This window comes from Hippocampus bargibanti, linkage group LG16 (assembly GCF_051943395.1).
Source record: "Hippocampus bargibanti isolate YZ-2025 linkage group LG16, ASM5194339v1, whole genome shotgun sequence".
NCBI classification, from domain to species: Eukaryota; Metazoa; Chordata; class Actinopteri; order Syngnathiformes; family Syngnathidae; genus Hippocampus; species Hippocampus bargibanti.
In genome coordinates this window covers 13,852,037-13,879,119 of record NC_142749.1, presented here as the reverse complement: position 1 = coordinate 13,879,119, position 27,083 = coordinate 13,852,037, and the positions used below count along the sequence as shown (strand labels likewise).

General features: G+C 42.2%; 1 protein-coding gene across 1 annotated transcript in view; it reads right to left on the bottom strand.

The window, feature by feature from the left end:
* Nucleotides 1–27,083, bottom strand: part of ephb4a (eph receptor B4a) — a 50,521-nt gene that overhangs the window by 10,462 nt on the left and 12,976 nt on the right. Inside the window, exons 2-7 of the mRNA XM_089016545.1 lie at nt 9,575–9,645; nt 7,684–7,965; nt 5,685–6,075; nt 3,656–3,808; nt 706–1,041; nt 510–634 (exon numbers count right to left, since the gene is read on the bottom strand). Of these exons, the coding sequence (XP_088872671.1) occupies nt 510–634; nt 706–1,041; nt 3,656–3,808; nt 5,685–6,075; nt 7,684–7,965; nt 9,575–9,645 (1,358 nt within the window). The remainder of the gene's footprint in view (nt 1–509; nt 635–705; nt 1,042–3,655; nt 3,809–5,684; nt 6,076–7,683; nt 7,966–9,574; nt 9,646–27,083) is intronic.

Here is a 27,083-nt window from a genome sequence, read left to right as displayed (position 1 = left end):
CGAAAACAGTGTTTGGCAGGGGTAATGGATGTGTGAGTGAAACGCCAACGAATGAGGAGACGACAGACACGTCAAACATGGGCGCCAGACAGTTACAATGCGGCGTTTGTGCTCGTAACTCCGAACGATTTCGGCCAAAATAAATCAGGACTTGTTGAAATTGGTTACAGAAACAAATAAGACCGTCATCTGACGATGACAACAACAATTAAGATTGATCGTAAAAAAAATACTTGGGCTGAACTATTTTGAATATATATATATATATATATATATATATATATATATATATACTTGCACACTGCAAGACTCAAGACAAATCCTACTGGACCCTCCGCACCCTGCCCACCACCTTGACCAGTGACTCCCACATTTAAACAGCTTCTTCTTCCGTCGCCATTAACTCTCTGAACAGTAACCCAAATCTAACTGTATAGTACCTCTTTGGAATTTTGCACAATTCTGTGTCCAGAAAGCTTAGCTTGTTAGCTTATGTATGCTAACTGTACCTTCTCACAGTAGCGTAGTTGATACTGTAGGATGGTGTAGTGGGGCTGCACAGGGACCGACCAGTGAAGGGTTAAGCTGCTCTCCGTGGAGTCACTCTTGCGAATGACAGACACCAGCGACGGCACTGTGCGGATACGCGAAAAGAATTAAAAACCGTTCGGCGTGACTTGATCGACTTTTCTAGCAATTTCTTACCATCGTAGCTGGTAGTGATATTGACGCCTTCGCTGGCGGGGTCCTTGCCGCTAAACTGGGACACCCCGTTTAGAGCCTGGATGGCGAAGGTGTACGTGGTGTGAGGCAGCAGGCCCCACACCTCCACTCGTCGACTGGTCAGGCCGTGCTGAGCCGGCCGGTAGCTGACGCTGTCGCCGCAGGACACGCAAGAGCCTCTCGGCGTTCTACACATCAGGCACCTGATGCTGTAGCTCAGGTCGGCTCTGCCGCCGTTATCCAGAGGCTCGTTCCACTCCAGTCGTAGCGACGTGCCGTTAATCTGGGAGGCAATGCTACGAGGTGCCGAGGGAGGCCCTGCGGTGCAAAGTTTCAAACCATCAACCATTTACTAGAACATTTTGGGTTATTTTGCCCGCCGGAACACTTTCAAGGTTCATTTTCTCCTGCTCCTTTAGCACGCTATCACTTCGCAATAAGCTAACGGTCCTTTCGAAGACATGCTATGATGCTACAAATAAACAAAATTATAGTGAAACAGTTTCTTCAGCTGTCATATGTTACTTCTTTAAAAGGTTCTCGACCACTTCGCTCCTCATCCGAAAAGCTTAGTCAGCGAACTAAAGTAGCGCTGGTAGCTCTGGCTCTATAAATATACAGTATCCCTGAGGTGGCGGTGCCAGACCTCTAATTTGATTGGTCCTTGCTCTTTCAAGATTCATGTCCATGCTCCTTTAGCACGCTACCACTTCTGCGTTAAGCTAACGGTGCTTTTGAAGACATTATGATGCTGCAAACAAACCAAATTATAGTTCGTAATAGCAAATGGACACAAATTCAAACTATACAGGCAATTATTTTACGTCTTGGTCTAACATTTGTCAGAAAAATATCAAAATCTAAAGGTTTGCTGTAGCGATCCATGAATAACGGCACTCCCAAAGCCACCATAAGAAATGCGTTTATCGAATATTTGTATTCATTTTCATCGTGAACGCTATAAATACAAAAAAAAAAAAAAAAACAGCGGCATAACCCCTACACCAATATTGTATCATTACATTGTGAAAATGTAATCAGAATTTAATTCGACTGGTTTTTTTTAACCTGATGTAATCAAAGCATAGCAATTTTTTCACCATCAAATCCAATTAAAACCCCTGCTGTTGGCTTTTTACGCTGTTTCACCTTCCCGTGACCCACAACAGTCATATTTGTTTTTCATATCGGGAAAAGACACAAGATTCCGTTTTTACACGTAGCCGGGAAACAGAACGGTGAATGTTCACGTCGCAACGCGGGGAGAGGAACGTTATGTGTGGCAGAATTTCACCGGCGCAATTACGTGGCGCTGAAAACGCGGACGGTAATGAGCGCAGTGTGAAAATGGTGAGAAGATAACTGTTGCCTCAGGATGAGTGGGAGACAGGGGTTGGGGGGTGCTGGTAGGGGGGGGGGTGGTTCTGCCGCTGCCAAGGAGACGCAGCTTTGTCACGGAGCCTCCAGCAGCTGTCTTCCACACAAATACTTTTCTCACTGGAAACCCAAGTGGGACAACATCACAGACTGCGGCTGAGGTACGAATTCGGGACGTATCACCTGGGGGAAGGTAGTTTAGACGGCGTTCCCTTTTCCTACTTAACATTCAGATGACATTTTAGAACTTCTGAGTAGAAAAAGCAACTTGAGAGGCGGATTGAATCCTAAAAAATATGAGACGACTAATTTGCTAAGGTCCCAAATTAAGGATTTGTAGGTTAATCTGTGTTGGGAGGCGATCTTGCCCCAAGGAGTTGAAGTATCTGGGAGTCTTGTTCACGAATGAGGGCAGAATGGACCGAGAGCTTGTCTGCTGTTATGCAGACTTTGTACCGATCTGTCGTGGTGAATACGGAGCTGAGCCCAAAGGCGAAGCTCTCAATTTACCGTTCGATCTACGTCCTAACCCTCATCTATGGTCAGGAGCTATCGGTCATGACCGAAAGAACCAGATCCTGGATACTAGCGGCCGAAAGGAGCCCTAGGGCGTCCGGGCTCTCCCTTAAAGATAAGGTGAGAAGTTCTGTTATCCGGAAGGGGCTCAGAGTGGTTCTTAAACTCGGTTCGATCGAACCCTAGGGGTTCGGTGAGTCGGTCTCAGGGGTTCGGTGGATCCAAACCTCAGTCTCGTGTGAAGTTAGTGGATACAGTCATTGAAAGAAGGGTTTGGTGAATAAGCATATGAAACTGGTGGGGTTCGTTGCCTCCAACAAGATTAAGAACCACTGGTCAGATGGCAGCTCGGGTATCTGATTAGAATGCCTCCTGGACGCCTCCCTGGTGAGGTGTTCCGGGCATGCCCCACTGGCGGAAGACCTCAGGGACAACCCAGGACACGCTGGGGAGACTATGTTATCCAGCTGGCCTGGGAACGCCTCAGGATGGATAATGTGCTTCGGGTAGTGTTCTCAATGTGATTGAATCGTTAAGTGGTGAAGACAAACAAATCATATTTATTGAGTCCAGGAATCAATGGCCGTCATTCTGGGTCAGCTGCATCAATGTTAGAAGCCAATTCTGTGCAAAGTTGCATTGAAATCTTAAATCTGAAACACCCCCCCCCCACTCACTACCCCTTGAGTGCTAATCTCGCAAAGTGCACTGAGCTGTCCAAGTCAATTCCTTTTCACACGTGATCTTGAATCCCGGAATAGGCACGGAGGTGTCACTTAAGACCATCAATGGCTACTTCCTCTTTTTGGAGTGGAACCCCCTCCACCTTCCACCCCGACTCTACCCCCTCACAACAATCTGTCACTAATGACATACATGTCAATGGCCACCTTGGCAGAATAGAAACAAAGCAGATTAAAGGAGATGGGGGTGGTTAGGGAGTAGAATCAGAGGCCGGCAAGAGTCATGGCGAGTGTGTCACTTTGCACCTTTGCCAGGACAGACAAATTAAAAACATTTTTGGGGGGCGACTACTTACTCGTGCACGCAGCTTCCGGACTGTCGGATTGTGCTCGGAAGTATCCGGGGCGACACCCGCATACAGACTCCCCCCTGACGGAGGCGTGGCTGGCTCCCGGACAGACGGTGCACTGTCCCTCCGTGCTGGACTTGAAATGACCCACGGGACAAGCTGCGGAGGACAAATGAAGGAAAAGCATTATGTGGCTCGTACGTTGGAGATGACCTGTGGCTCCTTATACGCATGCTAACTCTGCTCAGGTGCCAGATGGCCCTAGATGAGATCGGGGGAGGACGGCGGGGTTGTAATGAGAGCTAAGTCATAAATCAGAGACTCTGCATTTATATGGGGGAGGTTTAAGCAAAACATGATAGTCCTTAGAGAGATAAGAGGGGAGAAAAAAACAACGGCAGATTTCCTGTTCCTGAAAAAAAATTGAGTAGAGCAATTTCAAGTCAAGACGTCTTCGGCGGTAAGATGTGACTGGAGATCACTTGGCGACAGGAAGACTGCGCACAGCATTGTTTGTTTCAAAGATGAACTTGAGTTCAACCAAGAGCTACAAATCACAGTCTTGAAGGGAGGGGGGGGGGTGGATGACACCTACATGGACCTCGGGGAAATAAACGAGAATACGCGTTGGCTAGCCAAGAGCTTTGTTTCAACGATGACGCCCGAATGATTGAGCACATCCGCCGAAACGAATCAAGGTGACAGTGTGCACCCGTTGTACAGTTCGGTGTTTGTGGGTGGGGGAAAATGTACGTACAGTGGGTGGAATTTCGTTTTTTTATTGAAACTACAAGGGAAAAACTGAAAGGAAAAGAAGAAGTATCCGCCTACGATAAAGCCAATCAACCGTTCAATCTTGTTATGAAGGCTATTTCCCACAATGATCAGTTGCAGTTGTTTTTTGCTTCGCCTTTGCATTATGCTCAAAGTGATGCATACGGTCTTCCAGTGGCGAACCGTCAAGGCCTGCAAAGCCTTCTCTGCTGGCCTAAAAATATCTGAATCACGGACTGCTGTTAATTATATTTTGTCCATGAATTCTTGTTGAATAATTCAAATTGTTTTTCAGCTTCTTTTCATTACCTTTCCCTTGTTATGCTGATTCCAGATGTGTGTTATCGTATTTAAGCATTTAACCAATCACATTCCAGCCATAATTTGTTACTAGGGGATCAAAAATCGACAAGAATGTCTTCACAATCAGTCGTGCAGGCCCTGGAGCGTAAAATAAGTGTCGATCAAACTTTAGCTCTAACCAATCAGATTTCGAATTGGCAACCGAAAAGGCCTTCTTCTGTCAGAGTTTTCACAAACTATGATTGGCTTGTCACTAGCCAATTATAGTTTGTGAAAACTGCTGTGATCACAAGCCACGAGTGACAAGAGCATACTGGCCAGAGCTAGCACACTATATCCGTAGCGATATATTGTGTTTATTTAATCGTAGTTTTGTCAACTCACAATGGCTGAATGAGGAGAAGAAATGGATTTGGTTGCAGATTTACTGTTAAAGCCATTTTCAAGATTGACCTTTCAAGAAAAAAAAATGGACATCATTAAGAAAGGTTGGTCAGTTATTTCCTGGCTAATGGTACCCTCTAGAGGACTCGTAGTAAATCACACCCCACTTTTTTCAGTCTGGATTGATTCAGACATAGCACTACTGAAGGCCTAGCAATGAAATCCACGGCCCGCCACTGCGATCTTCACATGACGCCCCCCACCCCCACCTCCCCCACTTCACCATCCTTCTATCGCACTCAACCAAACGTCACCCCGGCATTCAGCCTTTGACCTCGCTCTTCCCCTCGGAGATAAGTGCTGCTCGGCCTGACCTCTCCGCCCCCCTTCCCTCCCCGTCCTCTCTCTGTCACCGCTTCCCCCTCCTCTTTACATGCGCCGGTCTCCCACGTCCTCTGCAAATGCGTCTCCTCTCGCGGCGCACCCCGCCCACCGCTCGCCATTGTTTTCTCCTCCGTAGGCGTTGCCGACGCGGAGGCGCTGGCGCGCAAGCTAACCTACATCTCGGTCCTACCTGTGCATCTCGTGTGTCCCTCGGCGGCCTCGTATCCCGGCACGCAGGCGCAAGACGTGGTCGGCTGGCCCACCCACTGGCCGTCTTCGCCGCAGAAAAGCTTAGGGGAGCGAGCTCGGGGGCCCTGCTGAGCGGCGTGCTCCACGCACACGCCCTGCGCCTCCTGAACCAGAGTGCGGGGAATGGTCTCGGGGAAAGAGGAAAGAGCGCTGACGAGCGGGGGGCATTTCTTGAGGAACACTCTGACGGAGAGCAAGGCCATGCACGAGCCCTGAGCCTGAAAGGCCAAGTAGAAGCCCCTTTTGGATAAAGGGCCCAGTCGTATTGTCTTCATGTTGGATTTCCGCTCGCCGCCCTTCCTGAGGAGAAAGTCCGCTGCCACTGTATCCACCTTGGACGGGAAAGAAAGTGATTTTTAAGTCTTACCCTGGCCTGGGATCGACAGGCTTTTGGCGTGTTCGATACTTTAGAAATGGCAAACGGCACATCGCATATGCTTCACATTATTGGCACTTTTCCATATAGGGGGTTCTCGTAGATTTATTACCTTCCTGGTAAACTTTGTTTCCCACTGCTTATAAAAAATAATCTTGTACGCACGTGAAACACGCCCGGTCCGTTGTGACTGTTTATCACAATCAGCATTTCATAACTCAAAAAAACAACAACACAAAACAATTTGTAGTGACTGTAAATTTGAAGGAGCCTTTGTTTCGCTATGCGGTGCGTTCGAGAACAGCATTAAAAAGCGGAATATTTCATAGACACTTGGGGGGATGAAATTGAAGGGTAAAACGGCAGAAAAACATTGACTGGAAGGCCAAAAATGATTGGGGAAACCTGCTCACTGAACCCAAAAGGAGTGAAAATACAAAAATATAAGAGTAGTTTTCCACTTTTTGAATTGTCTTTGGATTTTGAATTGGCTTTTTGTTTTTTTTTTCTTCCCAATACTTTCACAAAAGATCGCTTACACTAACGCTAACGACCGCTTCTCAATATTTATGCTAAAGGATTTTTAGGCTAATGATTGTTTCTTAATATTTATTTATTTATTGTTACGCTAATGACCGTTTACGCTATGCTAAAGACTGCTTCCCAATCCTTCTTTTTTCTTTCACGCTAAAGACCACTTCCCAATACTTACGCTAATACTTACGCTAAAGATCTCTGACACTCAAAGACTGCTTCCCAATATATTTATTTTGTTCATTTACGCTACGTTAAAGACCGCTCTTCAATACTACCCTAAAGACTGCTGACACTTTTACTGAAGACTGCTTCCCAATACTTATTTATGTATTTATTGATTTATTTTTACGCTAAAGACCGCTTACACTGCTAATGCTAATGTCAAAGACCGCTTCTCAATAGTTACGCTAATACTTGCGCTAAAGACCGCTGACGCTTTTGCTAAAGACTGCTTCCCAATACTTTTTACATTTTATTTTTACGCTAAAGACCGCTTACACTAATGCTAACGCTAAAGAACGCATATGCTTTTGCTAAAGACTGCTTCCCAGTACTTTTTTTGGTTATTTTTTTTTCCGCTATGCAAAAGAGCGCTCCCCAACACTTACACTAATACTTGCTAAAGACCGCTGACGCTTTTGCTAAAGACTGCTTCCCAATACTTTTTACATTTTATGTATTTATTTTTACGCTAAAAACCGCATATGCTTTTTGGTAACGCTAAAAACCGCATATGCTTTTGCTAAAGACTGCTTCTCAGTACTTTTTTTGGTTATTTATTTATTCATTTATTTTTACGCTATGCTAAAGACCGCTTCCCAACACTGATGCTAATACTTGCACTAAATACCGCTTACCCTGATGCTAAAGACTGCTTCCCGATCGTTATTTATTTATTCATTTATTTATTTTTATGTATTTATTTATTTACTTTTACGCTAATGACCGCTTACACTCCGCTAAAGACCGCTTCCCAATACTGTTATTATTCTGCTTCGGCACCTGCATTCCAAGCGCAGGCGCATACCTTAATGTAAGGATTCTCCATCCACGGCGGGTACGTGTCAGTGGCCTCGTTGGATTCGGCCTGGTAGTAGTAGAGGTTAAAGGTCTCCTTGCAGCTGCGGTGGTGGCTGTTCCCAGAGGAGCACTCCATCATGGTGAAGCGTAGCTCCACGTAAACTTGCGAGGCTCCCCGTCGCGGGATGAAGCCGCTGCGCAGCCAGTGGCTGAATGAGCTGTCGGTCTGACAGATTTGGTACGTCCTCACGCTGTTGTTCTCCTCGTCCAGACCGCTCACTTCCTCCCACTGACAGCAGAAAACATTTTTTTTTTTGAAAGGAGAATCCGACCCAGAGAGACAAACAGTAGAATGTTTCCATTAGCCCGGCTGTTTGGAATTGTCTAGTAAAAAAAAGGAGTCTTTTGGAAGGCCATCGCATTAAAAAGTCATTCTTTTCTTTATCCGTGACCGCCAAAGTCCGCCTCTGAGACGTCAATTCAGGCTCCGTCACAACTTTTTTTTTTTAAATAAATCATTCCGCACACTGAAGTGAGTTGCAGCTTGTTGGATTTTTCACCCCCCCCCCCCCAATAATCCCACTTGTCAAGCATAGCACATTGCAGCAAACTCAACTGTCTTTCAAAAAAAAATAACACAGGAATGCAGAAGTTATGGAAGCCGTTTGTGAAATTCCAAATGCTCTGCTGAGCTGATTGAGTGGCGAGCAGCCTTTCTTGTCATCAAATATTTTGAAACGCAGGAAACGCCCTTGACGTCAACATAATCACGGCTGAATCGAGCTGATGTGCTGGAAAATGTCACTTATGTAAATATGTAAATGTTTATCAAAAAAAAAAAAACGTGTAGAGTGAGGCTAAGCTGAACACAGTCGCTTGCGCCACATTTTTACACATTCGAAGGGATGGTTGAGTTATTTATTATTATTATTATTATTGGATTTGTCTTTATTAGTCTCACAATGGAGTCATTTAAATTTCCCAGCAGCAAAGTGATGAAAGGAAGAAGAAAGGAAAGAAAGAAGTAGAAAAACAAAATACATGAGCTGCTGTAAAGGCAGCCACTCTCGCGGCGCCATCTTGAAGTCAATTATTATTATTATTATTATTATTATTATTATTATTATTATTACAGCGATACCTCAGCTTACGAACTTAATTGGTTCCCAGAAAGTGTGTGTAAGGCGCAAAGTGTGTCTTCCAAACATTAATTTCCCATAGGAAACCATTAAAATGAGAATAATCTGTTTCCAGGTCCCCATTAAACATAATTTTCGAATTTTTAAATAAGTAAGCCAAGGTTTCAATGTATGATTATTTATTTTATTCACAAGCGCCTTTCAAAACTCTCAAGGACACTTTACAGTCACATATTTGATCAAAAGGGGGCAGTGGAGAGTCCGGCAAAATATTTTATCAGCATATACGTTCTCCATTTTAGATGTGGGATTGTTGATCACAGATGAAAACATTTACGCGACTGATCATTTTTGTCCCCTCCCTTTCCCATTTATCACATTTTTTCCCATCCGAGACGTGAATAGAGGAGAAAATATGGTCGCCGCCGGCAAAAAATAACCCGGCAAACTACTCATTGGTTGATCAAATTACAAATCTGCCTGTTTTTTTTTGTGGGGGTTGCTGGAATCCCAAATTGTGGCCTGCCAACGGATTCCACGCCACGCTCGATAGGATGCATCAAAAGCATCTGCTTCCAATCTGCCGTCGAATCGCACTTTCTCTCCCTTACCGAGATTACCTGCTATAAAAGGAGCTCTTTCAGAGCCACGAGATGCCCCCCCCCCCGCCACCGCATACCCCCTTCAAATCTCTCCCCCATCGTCACGAGGTCCGACTCGGAAATACAGATAAGAGGACACGGCGCCGTGCTGGCATACCTCCGGCTTGGCCCGTGAGAAGATGGTCCATCTCAGATCCGATGTCTCTACCTTGGTGTTCATCAGTACTTCTATGAATGACATTTCAATGTTATTAGTCATGCGAAGCAAAAGTAAACAAATATTAGTCGCACCTGCATAATTTCAAAACTGCTGACTTGACGGCTGAATATATTTCATTGTTAAAATTGGAACATGAATTGATCGTGAAGGAGTCTCACCAGTGGATTACAGATAGCAAGATGGCCGCCGCACGAAAAAAAATACAGTATTTCCTGCTGTATAAGGCGCACCCAAAAGCCTTGATTTTCTTCCTTATACGCAGGTGCGCCTTATATGTGAAGTAATATTGGATTGGATTGATTGGATTGGATTGGATTGGATATGCCTTTATTCGTCTCACAGTGGAGAAATTTTCATTTCACAGCAGCAAAGTGATGAAAGGAATGAAAGTAGAAAAAAAATACATGAGCTGCTGGAAAGGCAGCCACTCTCGCGGCGCCGTCTTGAAGTCAAAAGAACAAAAAAAAACTAAGTAACAAATAATATGACAGCAAAGAGACAATATGACAAAACAAAGACACAGAGAGGCATTCATTCTTCAGGACTTGCTGTACCCTCTTTGTGATGACATGAAGCAGTTCTGGATGAAAGAGGAGAGGATCAAAGCGTCTTTCCACCAGTGGATCAGGGACATCATGGTGGAATGTGCACGTCGACTACAAGCTAAATGTTGAAAGCAAACACGCAGCTGTAGCATCCATTGACGAAAAGAGATTGTCTCACATCTCCTGTTCCACATAAATCTGCTTCAATTCCAATCCGCAACAGCTCGACATACGCATCGGCGCTCTGCGCTGACGCTCCTTTCTTCTTATCGCGGGTTCCTCAAGCCATGCATCCATCCAGCCGCAGACTGTCCAACAGCACTGACCTTTCCACTGAACAAAGCGCGGCTGTGAAGACGCTGCCCATTACAGGCGCAAAAAGCACAATGGCCCCTGTGGTGTCCAGCGATGGCAGTCAAATGGCTCCGACATTCCTCCCATTGAAAAACAGTACTGGCATATTCATGCTACCACAAAGGCGCAACCGCTCAGCACAGTCTCCTCCTTGATGAATGTCGAATATTGAGCCGCAACAGCAGCTACCGACTCCATTTCTATATTTGTATATCTGGAAAATATTGTTCATTCATTGAAAGTGCGCCTTATACTCCGTTGCGCCTTATATATGGAACAAGTTAGAAAATACACCTTTCATAGGGGGTGCGCCTTATACTCTGATGTGCCTTGTATATGGAAAACAGTTTGAAAATACACCATTTAATGGGGGTGCGCCTTATGCTCTAGTGTGCCCTATATATGGAAAAAGTTTGAAAATATACCAATCATGGGGGTGCGCCTTATACTCCGCCGTGCCTTATGAATGGAAAACAATTGAAAATATACCATTCATAGGGGTGCGCCTTATACTCTGATGTGCCTTATATATGGAAAACAGTTTGAAAAGACACCATTTATTGGGGGTGCGCCTTGTGCTCTAGTGTGCCTTATAAATGGAAAAAGTTTGAAAATATACCAATCATGGGGGTGCGCTTTAGACTCCGGAGCACCTTATATATGAAACAAGTTTGAAAATGCACCATTTATTGGAGGTGTGCCTTATACTCCGTTGTGCCTTATATATGGAAAAAGTGTAAAAATACCATTTATTGGGGGTGCGCCTTATACTCCGGTGCACCTTATATATGGAACACGTTTTAAAATACACCATTCATTGCAGGTGCACCTTATACTCTGGTGCGCCTTATATATGGAACACATTTGAAAAAACACCATTAATTGGGGGTGCACCTTATACTCCGCTGCACCTTGTATATGTAACAAGTTTGAAAGTACACCATTCATTGGGGTGCGCCTTATACTCCGTTGCGCCTTATATATGGAAAAAGTGTAAAAATACACCATTTATTGGGGGTGCGCCTTATACTCCGGTGCACCTTATATATGGGACACGTTTCAAAATACACCATTCATTGCGGGTGCGGCTTATACTCTAGTGCGCCTTATATATGGAACACATTTTAAAATACACCATTAATTGGGGGTGCGCCTTATACTCCGCTGCACCTTGTATATGTAACAAGTTTGAAAGTACACCATTCATTGGGGTGCGCCTTATACTCCGTTGCGCCTTATATATGGAACAAGTTTGAAAATACACCATTCATTGGGGTGCGCCTTATACTGCGGTGCACCTTATACACTGGAAAATACTGTATTTGTTTCCCTTTTCCCACTGAAGCGTCTTAACATCCGCTTATACTCAGAAACATGCACGGATATTCAGATTGTATATCACGACTTTAGCCCTTTCGGTCCCGATTTGCGCTTGCAAATGAATTGACCCCCCCCCCCCCCCCCCCTGACACCCCCCCTTATACCTTCTCCTGCTTATCTTTTATGGGATCAGACCGCGAGCTGACAAGCAAGCCATAAGTTTGCACAGCCTATTCAAGATCTCAGTTAAAACCTGAACTGCATGTGAAGCATTTGGTTTAAAATGACTTCTTTTCACGAGAGGACACCCCCCACCCTTGTCCGCGCACCCCCTTTGTCGCTCAGCTGGCTTTCCAGTTCGTCTCCCAAGAATTGTAGCTCAGATGAGGTTTTCGAGGCCACTGCATTCCTCTACCCTGAAATCTCATCTCCAAGGCCCGGCTGGCAGTTTGGTTTCGACCAATAAACAGGATTTAATACGACTCCCTCACGTGCCGTAATCAAGTGCATGAAAACGGATTTCGGAGCAAATGGAATTTTCAGCCTGCGTTTATGATTGTGGTTATTAACTCATTCGCTGCCATTTCCCGAATTTGTTCGAGAGTGGAAAAGCTCATTGATGCTGGGAGGGACAAATTAACCTCAGACCACATCTAAGTGCAACATTGTGTGTTTTCATATACAGTGATACCTTGGCTTACGAACTTAATTGGTTCCCAGACAGAGTGTGAAAGGCGAAAAGTGTGTATCCCAAACATAAATTTCCCATAGGAAACCATTAAAATGAGAATAATCCGTTCCCAGGTCCTCATAAAACATAATTTTCAACCAAATAAGCCTTAAAACTACACAAAATATAGCTTATTTTATGTATAATAAATGTGCTATGGTATTATAATAAAAAAAAATAAACTGTACTATATAATAAAGTGGTTTTTATTTACTGTTGTGATGGTTATTGATGGCTTGATGGAATGGAGTGGCCGGTTTCATCAGCACTGAACATTTGCTTTCTCTGCGATAATTTTACCATGTTCCTCATCAAATGTGTTCTGTTTAGCCGGGTTGATAGCTTTTTGCATCAAGTGTACAGATGTCTTGTGCGGGTTATTTGTGGAGCCTGATTGATGGGACTTTTAACCTTGCAGTCTACATCTACACTCTGCCTTTGAACTATCAAAGTTGAAACGAGTCCACATTTCACTGTTTTCTATCCATTTTCTCACTATTTCTCTGTCATCTGACTGTCTCTTTAATGTTTAACCCCTCCCCTCACTGCTGCGTTCTTGGAGAGCTTGCGAACGACACATCAGTCATTGTGGCGCTCCGTGTGTATCCGGAAAAATAGTTTGTATGCCAAGGTAAAATGTTCATAAATTTAACGCTTGTAAACCGAAAAGTTCGTAAGCCAGGAGGTTCGTAAACCGAGATATCACTGTACAAGCAAAAGGTGTGATTCAAGTTGACTGTGACCACTCCCACAGCGGCACAGCCCTCCCTCGTTCAGATTCACGGTGAGCTGCGAACTCACCCGCCAAAAGTTGTACATGTGCCGTAATCTACTGTCTATATTTTTCCCTGTTATATTATACCTGTATTGTCGATAAAACTAGTTTGTTTTATATATATTCTGGCAATGCGGTAGATTCAGAATGCCCAAAAAAATCAGCTTGAAAGTGACCAGATAATATTATAATAATACACAGGAAAGGGGCTCTCAACAAATGGGGGGATCAAACAGAAAGATGAAACATCACCTATGCTACTGACTTCCTTTCCTCCCGCTATGTTCGTTGCCATGGATTAATGACACCATTGTTGTCGTACACGTAAGCGCGTTCTGTCCTTGTCTGGCTTAATTTAAAACCACTGAAAAGTTTCTCTTTTGGGATAAGGTCAAACGGCGGCGTCGCACGTTTCTCGCCCGGACTCGCCTCGACATGTTACTCGCTTGTCCGGCACGTGCTCACGTTACACGGGATTGCTGTCTCAGATTTACTCATTGCCGCAGACACATCATTAGGCACACCTGCGCAATGTGATCGGATCTAATGCGAGGCCTTATCGAAAGAAATCTAGCCTGACCAAGATCAGTATCAGAATCGTCTTTAATGGCCAAGTATGTTGAACACACAAGGAATTTGTCCGCGGTAGAACACGCTGCACTAGTATCATCATAAAATTGCAAAGAAGCACTATACAGTTATATTTAGGTTATAGTTGATAGTTAAGAAAATGACTTAAAGTGTCCCAAAACTACTTCAAAATGACCTCAGAAATTGCGAGTTTCAGAAGGTCCCACCCCCTTGTTCGTGACATCACGCCAGGACGTCTTACCTTGCTCGAGAATCAAAACAATGGCTGCAGATTCGGAGATGCTTTCTTGTTACTCATCCAGTTATGAATATGATTCAAATAGTTCTGAAGAGGAAAGCATACATGTTTGCAATCGATTAAAGAAGTCCTTCTGTCTCATTTTGAGGCGTCTAGACTCCAATGTAGCGCCCAGAAAATGCACAAGATGGCGCCCAAGCCCGATTGGAAATGGGCTGATTTGTCTGCTGGGAATTTGTGTCAACTAGTATCAAATAGTAGTCTTTGTGCAACACACAACAATTCACCATCGCATTATTTTTGTTTTTTCCTTCTAATTTCGCCATCAACACGGATCAACACCAAACAAAGTACCCAAAATGCATTGTGTGTCGCTTTCTCGGTCAGGGGCGTTCCCTCCGTGACGTCACGTCAGGCATCGTCACAATATTCAGTGCGAGTCTTAAAATGCAAAATATAGCGATATCTTTGTAAAATACGCTCAGTAGACGTCATTTGAAGTGATTTTACAAATTATGGACACTTGTCCGGGGCCGTCGGTTGTCCTTTAAATGGATTTGGTGCGCATGGATCGGCCTGAGGGGAGTCGCTGTAAAAGGTGGTGGGCAGAGTGCAGAGGGTCCAGTAGGATTTCGTTTTGATTCTTACAGTGTGTAAGTCTTGGAGAGTAAGTAGGGCGGCGGCGAATATTGTTTTTACGCCGTTCTAAAGTGGGATTCTGTCCATTTTTGTGGCGGCCCCGAACCAAACCGTGATGGAAGAACACAAGATTGATTTGATGACAGCCGTGTAGAAATGTTGTCGATGGAGTTGGTGATAAGAATTCACAGCTTTGATTGGCGCCGTCAAGAAAGTTACGCTTACTTGCTTCGCGCCGTTTATTATAGATTTTGGTTTAGAATAAGGTAGGATGGGGGCATATTTAAAAACCCAAAACAGGTCCAGTTCTCCACCCCCTTGATGATGAAAATGTTCCCCCTTCAACGACAACCCGTGTTCATATTCACACTTGTCCAAAATATAAAAGGCGACACGAGTTGTAAATCTCCGCGGCCGCACGCCGAGTCTAAAATTCCTTCGCCGACTCCCATCGGCTGAAAGACGACAAGCAGCTGTGAGCCAGTCGGCAACCCCAACAAGCCCCACCCCCACCCGCCATCCCAACTCCAGGCTTCAACACCACCGGCTGTATTTGATTTAATTACACTAAGAACTGCATCGCCTACACTTATTCATCTCTGTGATCCCGCGTAAAGTGAGACACTTAACACACCCCGAAGAGCAACATCGAGGGGCACCCCCTCTCCTTTTTTTTAAATAAAAACACACCAAATAAAATGCACGTTATTGGACTTCCACCTCCAGACAGCTGCTTTTCCTTCCTAAGATAACATTTGAGCGCAGAATAAATAATATCAAGTGTCAGGTGACTCCCGGTGTCCTTGTTTTGCTGCTCACGCCTACAGCAGCTCACATCTTGCCTCCAGCTAATTCAATACATTTCTCAGGCAACACACACACACACACACACACACACACACACACACCGACAAATTCAGACCGCATTGCAATGCCGACCCGATTCACGCTGTCACAAAACCAAATTGCTTAAATCTCTCTTTGCGCATTCCACCTCTGTGTTATTTTCTCATCTTGGGTGATTGTTCGCCAACGCGGCATTCGAATGCGCATTGGAACAAAACACTGATCATAATTTTTTGTTTTATTTATTATTATTTTTTACCTCGTCCAAGCTTTGTTCATCAAATTATGGAATGTCAACTGAACACTTTTTGAAGTACATAAAACACATATACTGTATAGACGTTTTGGCTTATTTGTATTTGCAATAAAGGTTTACATCCATTATTTTTGGAGAGGGGGGGGGGGGGAAAGCTGATTACTCATTACTATTTTATTTTATTTTTATAATATTTTTAAATTTGTTAATTTAATTTTTATTTTATTGTATTTTTTATTGTATTGTATTATTTGTATTTTTTTATTTAATTGAATGTAATTTAATATTATTTTTATTACATGTTTATTTTATTTGTTTTATTTTATTGTATTTTAGTATTCTCTTATTTTAATTTGTGTTGTATTTTTTTAATGTTTGTAATTTAATGTAATTTATTTTTTGTTGTATTATACAGTAAAGTCTCGTTATATCGATATCGGATATATCGATAGTCCTGGTTATATCGATACTATTTCTATGCACGCACGGAGAAAATTACATGCAAACAGGGTCGGATATATCGATAGTCCCGGTTATATCGATATTTTTTCGGACTCCCTTGAATATCGATATAACGAGACTTTACTGTATTTTATTGTATGTTTAATTATTTTATTTTGTTTGTTTGTTTTATTTAATTTCATGTCATTTAAATGTTTTATTTTATTTTATTTTATTTTATTTTATTTTATTATTTTATTTTATTTTATTTTATTATTCTCTTATTTTAATTTGTGTTGTATTTTTTAATGTTTGTAATTTAATGTAATTTATTTTTTGTTGTATTATATTTTATTGTATGTTTATTTTATTTTGTTAGTTTGTTTGTTATTATTTAATTTCATGTCATTTAAATATTTTATTTTATTTTATTTTATTTTATTTTATTTTATTATTTTATTTTATTATTTTATTTTATTTTATTTTATTTTATTTTATTTTATTTTAGGTACATGGAGATCCAAAATCCAGGAGTTATTTTCAATGTGCATTTTCTGGTGGATGATGCGACAAAAACTAATGATAAAATATCAGCAAATCTAAGGCGAGCCGGGTCGTGTATCAATGAAGGTGCACAAATTGGAGGCAACCCAAATTAGGATTGTTTGTCTTGGGCCGAGTCTGCTCTCTCCCGAGTGGCGTGCTTGATTTTATCAACATTTTCACCCCTGGTGAAGATAACAACATGCTTGACATCGATTTTCACTTCAAAAGCAGAGGAGCCCGGCAGCTTCAGTCGGATGTTTACGGGAGGATGTTTTAAGTACAAAACGATAAAAAGACAGAGAAAAAACACCCGGTGTTGTTTAGGTCGTTGGTTTACATGATGTCTGCAATTTTGGAGCCAGAAAATGCAAACATTCAGTTTTTAGGACTCCTAGAGATCATGTTGTAGAATAATACCACGGCACTGTAAGCGTAGCATTTGTGCTAATGCTTTTCCAGCCTAATGTACATTTACTGCCTCTTTCCATCAGTTGCAGTCAAGTCTCCATTGTCGGTTGAAACTTTCTATGTCCAATTTTGCGCATTTTTGCTTCATCACAAAAATCGATCATAGTCAGTCACCCAATACACGGGTCTGTTGTTATTTGTTTGCTTGTTTGTTTTCTAACTTTTTTTTAAATTACAAATTATTGACCAATCTCCAGTTTTGGAAATGTCTTGCTCTTTGGCAATGTTTAGCAATATTATTTATTTATTCAGTTATTTATTTATCAGTTTTTAACGTATTGTTAATTCTTTTTATTGTTTTTTAATGTATTTTTATTATTTTAATTTTTAATGTAATTAATTTATTTTTAAATTCATTTTATTTCTTATTTATTCATTTATCTATTTATTTATTCAGTAGTTTAATATATATTAAGTTATTTTTTTATTTCTTATTTGTTTATTTATTTATCAGCTTTTAATGTATTTTTATTAATTTTTTTAATTGTATTTATTTATGGATTTATTTCTTTTAATGTATTTTTAAATTCCTTTGATTTCTTAATTTATTGATCAGTTTTTAAAGCATTTGAAATTCTTTTTATTTCTTTTTATTTATTTATTTGTTTATTTATCAGTTTTTAATGTACGTATATTTATTATTTTAATTTTAATTTTGATTTATTATATTTTCAGATATTAATGTATTTTTTAATTCATTTTATTTCTTATTTATTTGTTTATTTATTTTTTAGTTGTTAATGTATTTTTATTATTTGTCTGTTTTATTTATTTATTTATTTATTTATTTATTTATTTATTTATTTATTTATTGTGATCAACTGACATGCAGCTAATGGCCCCGCTTCTATATGACAGCCAGTCGATGTCATCACAGATCTTTTTCACAAATAGGGGAAAAAATGCCATGATGACTTGCTTCTTTTCATTTCGTGCAAAATGGGGCGCCGCCGCCATAAATTGATCAATGACAAATCGCACCGTGGTTTGATTTATCCGACTATTTTCTGTCAAGTGCACACCTGCCGCACTTTCATATGTTGATTAGACCCCCCCCCCCCCACCCAACCCCCAAAAAGCAGCACCAAACAACTACCCGTAGCCCGAGCATAGTAATCAGTGTTTATCACGGCTCTGTCATTAAAGTTTATGAGACAGGATGCGTGAGCGCGAGTGTTTTCCATGAGACGGCGAGTGTTTGTTTCACGCGCATGCACGGCAATGCCTCTCACTGAAGTCGACTCGGAATTAAGTCTCATTAGAGGAAGACCCCCCCCCCACCCCCTACCCCTCAACACCCCCTCAACTTCCCCTCTTCGCTTTCCACCCTGCATTCTTTCAGCGGCAGCAGCAGCAGCGGGGTTGACCACCCACCCACCCGCCGGAAACCCCCCCCCCCTACACCCCCACTGTTATTTCACAATAGCAGAAAACAGTGGAAACAATAAAAGGCTCGTCATCTGGCCGCTTTTAACTGCAAAAACAAACACGCGTACAGTTAATTGCGGTACAATTGTCAGATTAGAGCGACGGACACTAAGCTTGAACGGTCAACAAGAATGGCCGCTGATCTATTGACAAAGAAAGAAAACCAGATTGGCTTTCCCGTAGTTCAAAATGAAGAAAATGACAAGCGGGGTTTCGTCATATGACCGTTTCGGTGCAACCAACGGGGAATGAGAGGGTTTAAAGTTTTTGGGCAAGAAAGGAAGACAACAATGGAGGGTGTTGCACGGATCTCTTTTGAAATGTAAAACCTGACCTTGTATTCCTTTTTTTGGTGGAAGGTAAAACCAATACTGCAGCCTCAATTTGTCTTCAGGCTTGACAATGTAGTAATATTAAATTTCAGGACATTTTTCAGCTGATGCTTTGACATCATTCATTTTTTTTGTTTTGTATTAAAGCTTTTATTTCACCCCTTGGTGACTTTCAAAGCGAAAAGGGAAATGACAGCCTCACTACGGTCGCTTTGTTTTATTTAAGCTAAAAAAATCAAATAAAATGTCATTCATAACGTGCATAATGAGAAAAAAAGATGCAAAATCTCCCCCAAAAATATATACAGTGATACCTCGGTTTACGAACCCCTTGGCTTACGAACTTTTCGGTTTACAAACGTTAAATTTATGAAAATGTTACCTTGGCATACAAACTTATTTCGGGATACACACGGAGCTGCCTCAATGAGTGATGTGTCGTTCGCGAACGAGCCCGTTCTAACAACAAAATGGCAGCTGACTTCGTCTTCAATTTCCCGCCCCCAGTCTTCGGTTAAAGCCACGTGATTGGAGCAGTGAGGGGAGATGGTTCAAAGATTAAAGAGACAGGCAGACGACAGTTTCAACTTTGATAGTTCAGAGGTAGAGTATAGACTGCAAGGTTAAACTATCCCATCAATCAGGCTCCACAAACAACCCGCACAAGCCATCTTTATACTTGATGCAAAAAGCTATCAACACAGCTAAACAGACACAATTGATGAGGAACTAGATAAAATTATCACAGAGAAAGCACCTACAAGGGATCATTCCTCAAGATGGTGAAAGAGGAAGGCTACGTTCCTCATCAAGTGTTTAATGCTGAGGAAACCGGCCGCTCCATTCCATCAAGCCATCAACGACCATCACAAAGGTAAATAAAATGACTTTATTATACAGTACAGTTTATTTCTTTAATTAAAATACCATAGCACATTTATTATACATAAAATAAGGTATATTTTGTGTAGTTTTAAGGCTTAGAAAAGAACAAAATCATGTTTTAAGGGGACCTGGGAACGGATTATTCTCATTTTAATGGTTTCCTATGGGAAATTAATTTTTGGGATACACACTTTTCACCTTACACACTCTGTCTGGGAACCAATTAAGTTCGTAAGCCAATGTATCACCGTACAGCAGAACAAAGTCAATTTGTGCCTATCTTGTTTACTCTTTCCAAAATGGCTTCCCATATGTCATTGTTTTGGGTCTGCGGTGAAGCAGAAAGTAATTGCTTTCATGAGTAATTGCACACGCTGGCCGTCACTTGATCCTAATGTGCGTTTTGAAGACTATTGTTTGAAACAAAAAAATACTCGTCAATAAACTGAAAGGGGAATTAAAATAAATGACCTGCTTGCCTTTCTTTGTATCATCCAATAAGACAAAAATGAGGGTGAAATCGAAGAGGGAAAACTGAAGGTTTTTAAGTAACTCAATATGAGCAAGAAGCAGATAAAGGTCAGCTAGCATGTGGAGTCCAACCCCCCCTTTACCCCCACCCCCCTCAAAAAATAATAACTTTTTCGATCTAGCGCCACCTAGAGCTCACGTCAAATTCCGGGCTTCTGTTTCTTTAGCTTTGGGGCCGCGCTGAAAAGAAAACAGAGGCTGCTACAACAATAACGTTATACAGTTACAAGAAAAATGCTTTCATATGAGTAGGGGGGTTAAAAAAAATAGTTTTTTATTGTATTTTTTTTTTCCTCAAACAGCCCTAATTTTTCAATACCCAAAGCAATGAATTAAGATATAATTTTTTTGGGGAAGCACTAGGATGAATGGTCTTGAGGGGTGGGCTATGGGGGGGGGGGGGGGGGGGGGGGGGGGGGTCTGTTGCATATGTTTTCGATTTTTGGTCAAGGGTCTGACTGGTGCCGTGAGAAATGAGGGCGAACGTTTGAAAAATTACAAATGAAGCCTTCGGAAGAGATTTATTGGCCTGAGATTAGATTAAGAGATTGATTAGCAATGGCGCCGAACCACTAGCTTAGCATAAAGACGGCGAGCTAAAAGACATCTGGTCTGTTTAGTTTTTTTGTCATGAAAACAATATACAGTGATACCTTGGCTTACGAACTTAATTGGTTCCCAGACAGAGTGTGTAAGGTGAAAAGTGTGTATCCCAAAAATTAATTTCCCATAGGAAACCATTAAAATGAGAATAATCCGTTCCCAGGTCCCCATAAAACATAATTTTCTATTTTCTAATTTTATAAGCCTTAAAACTACACAAAATATACCTTATTTTATGTATAATAAATGTGCTATGGTATTATAATTAAAGAAATAAAATGTACAGTATAATAAAGTCGTTTTATTTACCTTTGTGATTGTCGTTGGTGGCTTGATGGAATAGAGTGGCCAGTTTCCTCAGCATTAAACACTTTATGAGGAACCTAACCTTCTTTCACCATCTTGAGGAATTATCCCTTGTAGGTGCTTTCTCTGCGATAATTTTACCTAGTTCCTCATCAATTGTGTTTTGTTTAGCTGGGTTGCTAACTTTTTGCACCAAGTATACAGATGGCTTGTGCGGGTTGTTTGTGGAGCCTGATTGATGGGATATTTTAACCTTGCAGTCCACACTCTGCCTTTGAACTATCAAAGTTGAAACTTTCTCACTGTCATCTGCCTGTCTCTTTAATGGTTAAACCACCTTCCCTCACTGCTGCGTTCGTGACCAATCACGTTGCTTTAATCAAAGACTGGGGGGGGCGGGGGAATAGAGGACCAAAACAAGCCGGCTGCCATTTTCTTGTGAGAACGGGCCCGTTCGTGAACGACACGTCACTCATTGTGGCAGATCCGTGTTTGCATCCCGAAGAATAGTTCGTATACCAAGGTAAAATTTTCCTAAATTTAACGTTCGTAAACCGAAACGTTCGTAAACCGAGGTATCACTATAATATCTAAGCAGTCCATTTAATTGGCGCTTTATTATCTTTGGACAGAACCAGGTTGGCTGTTTCCGCCTCATTTACTCCCACGACAAACAGACAAGCTCATATTTTTTAGAAGGCTTCATTCCTTGTGCCTGCTAGCATAACAGCACGGTAAATTAATGGCTCTCATTTTAGTAGTATTATTATTTGGTACTTTGGAGTATGAACGTCTGGGATTAATCACGGGTGCTTTTGTCAGATGAGAATTTCAATCATTGCGGAGGGATTATCACACTGATGGGAATGCCGTTCCCGTCCGTCGTCTTGATATATAACAAACATTATTGTTAGCGGCCTGGGTGAAAAATCAGGGCGTATTTTTCACTCCGTGTCAGCTTTCCAACTATTTACATACAACCTTGAGTGAGCTAGCATGGGCTGTGTTTGTATGTTTTATGGCAGAGTTGTGTCTAGTCGGATTAAACCTCAGTTTCCTGTAATTCCTGTCCCCTTCCTGTGTCCGGGGTCTGGTCGAAGGACGGGGGGGGGGGGGGGGGGGGGACTCACCGACGTGCAAACTATTCAGACACTGTTGAACTGCGAATCACAAAAGCCTCCTATGGCCCCGTGTGGATGCGCTTAGCTAGTTTTGAGTACGTGCGAGCTCATGAAATGGTTTCGCGAGAGCTGCGAGATTGAGATGAAAGAAAGGTGTTAATGTTTGACGCCTACCCCCCCCCCCTCCCGCTCCACATCCCCCTTTCTTGTCTGCAGGGATGCATATCAATAAGAGCGAGAGAATCTGCTTGCTTTCTGTCCTGGGACAGGATGTGACCTAGTTTGGGAGTCTTCGGAAAAGCAGACAGAAACCATAGGCAGGATCCACATTGCTGTCAATCAGGTCGACGGGAGATTCAAGTCCACTTTTTCGAAACGGAGTCTGTGTGTAATTTTTTTTGGCTGAGAGCCACACATTCATCAGAGTGGACAAACATATTACTTTAATAGGCGGTTTCGCAGCACAGGAACTCACCAGGTGGCAAGAACATTGACAGGAAAATCCCCCTAATTGTCCATGTCTGGCTTTCTGCTTCAATAGTAGCGCAAACTCGAAGAGTTGACAAGCCTTTCTTTTTTTATTTGCAAATCCAAACAATTTTTTGTGTCCTATTCTATATTTGAGTCAAACCTCCGGGAAACGCAAGCAAACAACGCCGTCGAAATCTGACATCCGCATGACGACCAAGTCGAAAATATTGAGAAAAGCTGATCTTTTCAAGTCAAAGTCGGCATTATTGTCAAATATGCTAATATGCATGACATAGAGCACAGATGAAATTAATGTCCTATCGGACCCAGCGTGAAAGGCACTTATAATGTGGCTAAAAAAGACATAGAATTGACAACAGACAATACATGTAATTTCTGAATGTAAAGTGAGGTAGTGACGGATGTAAAGTGAGGTAGTGTCGTATGTAAAGTGACGTAATTTAGTAATGCAAAAACACACAACAAAAAAAAGTGTTGAAGTGAGGTCTTGCAGAAAAAAATAAGAAAGAAAATAGAGTTCAGCATGATAGTACAGCGTGTAGCGTGTACTCAGAGTTCGGCGAGTGTGGCAGTGGGACGAGGCAGGGGAGGCAGGGCTAGGAGGGAGTTGAGTCTCCTGACTGCCTGGTGGCAGAAACTCTCCTTTCAAACCTCCGGGAAACGCAAGCAAACAACGCCGTCGAAATCTGACATCCGCATGACGACCAAGTCGAAAATATTGAGAAAAGCTGATCTTTTCAAGTCAAAGTCGGCTTTATTGTCAAATATGCTAATGTGCATGACATAGAGCACAGATGAAATTAATGTCCTATCGGACCCAGCGTGAAAGGCACTTATAATGTGGCTAAAAAAGACATAGAATTGACAACAGACAATACATGTAATTTCTGAATGTAAAGTGAGGTAGTGACGGATGTAAAGTGAGGTAGTGTCGTATGTAAAGTGACGTAATTTAGTAATGCAAAAACACACAACAAAAAAAGGGTTGAAGTGAGGTCTTGCAGAAAAAAATAAGAAAGAAAATAGAGTTCAGCATGATAGTACAGCGTGTAGCGTGTACTCAGAGTTCGGTGAGTGTGGCAGTGGGACGAGGCAGGGGAGGCAGGGCTAGGAGGGAGTTGAGTCTCCTGACTGCCTGGTGGCAGAAACTCTCCTTGAGCCTGCTGGTCTTGGCTCGGAGACTCCGCAGTCTCGTACCCAATGGCAGCAGATTCGCATATCAACTTCATCACGTCATATTCTTTATGTCGTCAACCATTCGTCCGTTTTTTTTGGACAGAAACCGCTATCAATTTATTAGCGCACCTTCTAAATTGCCTGGATCCAGTCAGCCTTTTTTTCGAGGTCACTTATATTGTATCAGTGGCGAGGCCGTGGATTTCATCGCAAGGCCTTCAGTAGTGCTATGTCTGAATCAATCCAGCCTGAAAAAAATGTGGTGTGATTTACTACAAGTCCACTAGAGAGTACTATTAGCCACGAAACAAGTGACCAATTGATCGACATTAGACGCTGCAGAATTCAGGCGTCTGTCATGAACGGCTGCGTCTCCAGCCGGCAGTAAAGACAATCTTTCTGGGTTCGAGTCTTTGTCCAAAGTGTCCGATCGAACATCTCTGACACCAACCTTTCTTAATAATGTCCTTTTTTAAAAAGTCTCTCTTGAAAATGGATTTAACAGTAAATCTCAAACCAAATGTTTTTTTCCCGTTTCCTTCAGCCATTTTGAGTGAACAAAACCGCTATTAAATTGACACATTTTTGCTTATGCGGCTCGCTACCGATACACTGTGCTAGCGCTGGCCAGTATGCTCTTGTCACTAGCGGCCAGTGATAAGAAAACTTTCTTATCACTGGTTTTCGACTCATAGCTCATAGCCAATCATAGCTTGCGAAAACTCTGACGTTGACCAGCGCCATGGTTTGCCAACTCGGACTCTGATTGGTTAGAGCAACAGTTTGATCGACACATTTGATGCTCCAGGGCCTGCAGAACTGATTGTGAAGGCGTGCAGGTAGATCCCTGACCCTTGTAACAATTGATGCCTGAAATGTGATTGGTTAAATGCTTAAATACAAAAATACACGTCTGGAAGCAGCACAATAGGGGAAAAGTCATGAAAAGAAGGTGAAAGACCATTTGGAATTATTTAATACAAATTCATGGAGAAAATATACTTAATAACAGTCTGTGATTCAGATATTTTTAGGCCAGCATAGGATAATTTGCAGGCCTTGACGGTCCGCCACTGCATTTTATTTACCATTGGGTCCATACCGGTAGGTGACCTTAACAGGTCCAGGATATGCAGACTGGTTCAGGCTTGTAGCAGAAACCACCCAATTGATTCTTTCTTTTTAGTCAAAGGTGAGTCTTTCCCAAATTACAGCCATGTCAGTCTTTCCGCGGGTCAGCTTTTTAAGTGGTAAAAGGTTGAGTATTCCTTTTTCGCGGTACAAGCCAGAAATTGCTTCCATTTCTGCCTCTGCCTCAACCACCCATAACCTGCCTCCCTTTCCAAACTTTTTTTTTTCACTGCCAAGACTTTTTATTTGCCGTCGTTGTGAGTGGCGTGATAACAACAGAAAGCATTCAATAATATATTTGGGGGTGTGAGGGGTGTTCCACCTGAATGAATAGTCATTCTGGAGGAAACGAAAACATGACATACTTCAAAATCACCCAAGTTCAAATGACTCTGTCCATCAGGGTGATATCAAAATGGCAGCCCCCTTCTCCTCCCCCACGTGGAATGGGAGGTTACCAGAAGGTAAAAAGGATATGAGACATCAACTTGGTTCTGCGCCATTTGCATGGCCGCCCACAAGTAATGAGTTCTGACCCGGGGTGTCAAACGCCGTACAGCGCTTGTGCGTCTTGGATTCAAACAATCTCTCCCTTTGTGTAAACAACATTCACGCTCAGCTTTTTGGAATATTCCCAAGAAGACCATTGCGTGCGATGAAAAATTAACGGTAACCACTCTGCGACTTTTGGAAAACAATTTGGAGCCTTTGTGTGATTTCTTGTTTAAGTACTAATAGAAGACAAGGACAAAACCAAAGCTGAAATCTGACTTTGCCAGTGTCGAATATTTAGATTTTACTCTCACTCTTATGTCAGTATAAGGTCTCAGTCGTACAGGAGTGGTCCATCGGTGAAAAGGTTTCTTCAGCCATCATCTGTACTTCTTTGAAAGGTGTCGGACGTTTCGCTCCTCATCCGAAAAGCTTTGTCAGCGACCAAAAATTTTGCTGGTAGCTGGCACCGCCACCTCTGAACACTAGGGATATATATGCCGCTGCTCACCCACAGAAAAAACACTATCCTGTGACTGTTAAGTGACCTTGAGAGTTTTCAAAGGCACTTAGAAATTAAATGTATTATTATTATTAGCTACTTATTACCTATCCATTAGCTAGCTGGCTGGCTGTAAGCTGCCTAGCTGGCTAGCTATTGGCTCTCTGGCTATCTCTTCGCGATTTATTTGCTATCTATTAGCTAACTAGCTAGCTTTCTATCTATTTGAGTTACTTCGGGGTTGAGTGAATGCTGGCGCATGTGGCTGCCACTGCTCACCCACAGAAAAACACTATAGTGTGACTATTAAGTGACCTTGAGAGTTTTGAAAGGCGCTTAGAAATTAAATTTATTATTTTTATTATAGAGGGACAGAGCTACCAGCAAAATTTTAGTTTGCTGATGAAACTTTTTGGATGACGAGCGAAACATCCGACACCTTCAAAGAAGTACAGATGACAACTGAAGAACACTTTTCATCGATCTCCCTCCTATGATTGACACAATCGCCTCGCTCCGCGGCACATTTCAGCATCTGCGGAATATCGATCCGCCATTTAAGTGGATTCATCTCCCCTCGTCTTTCAATTACGGAGGCGCCATTCTCTCAAGCGCTCTTCAAAATAAAACGGCCACGTGGAAATAGTCGAGAGCTTATTGAAAGCACTGTAGCGTCTCCCTGGTGGTTCACTGATACG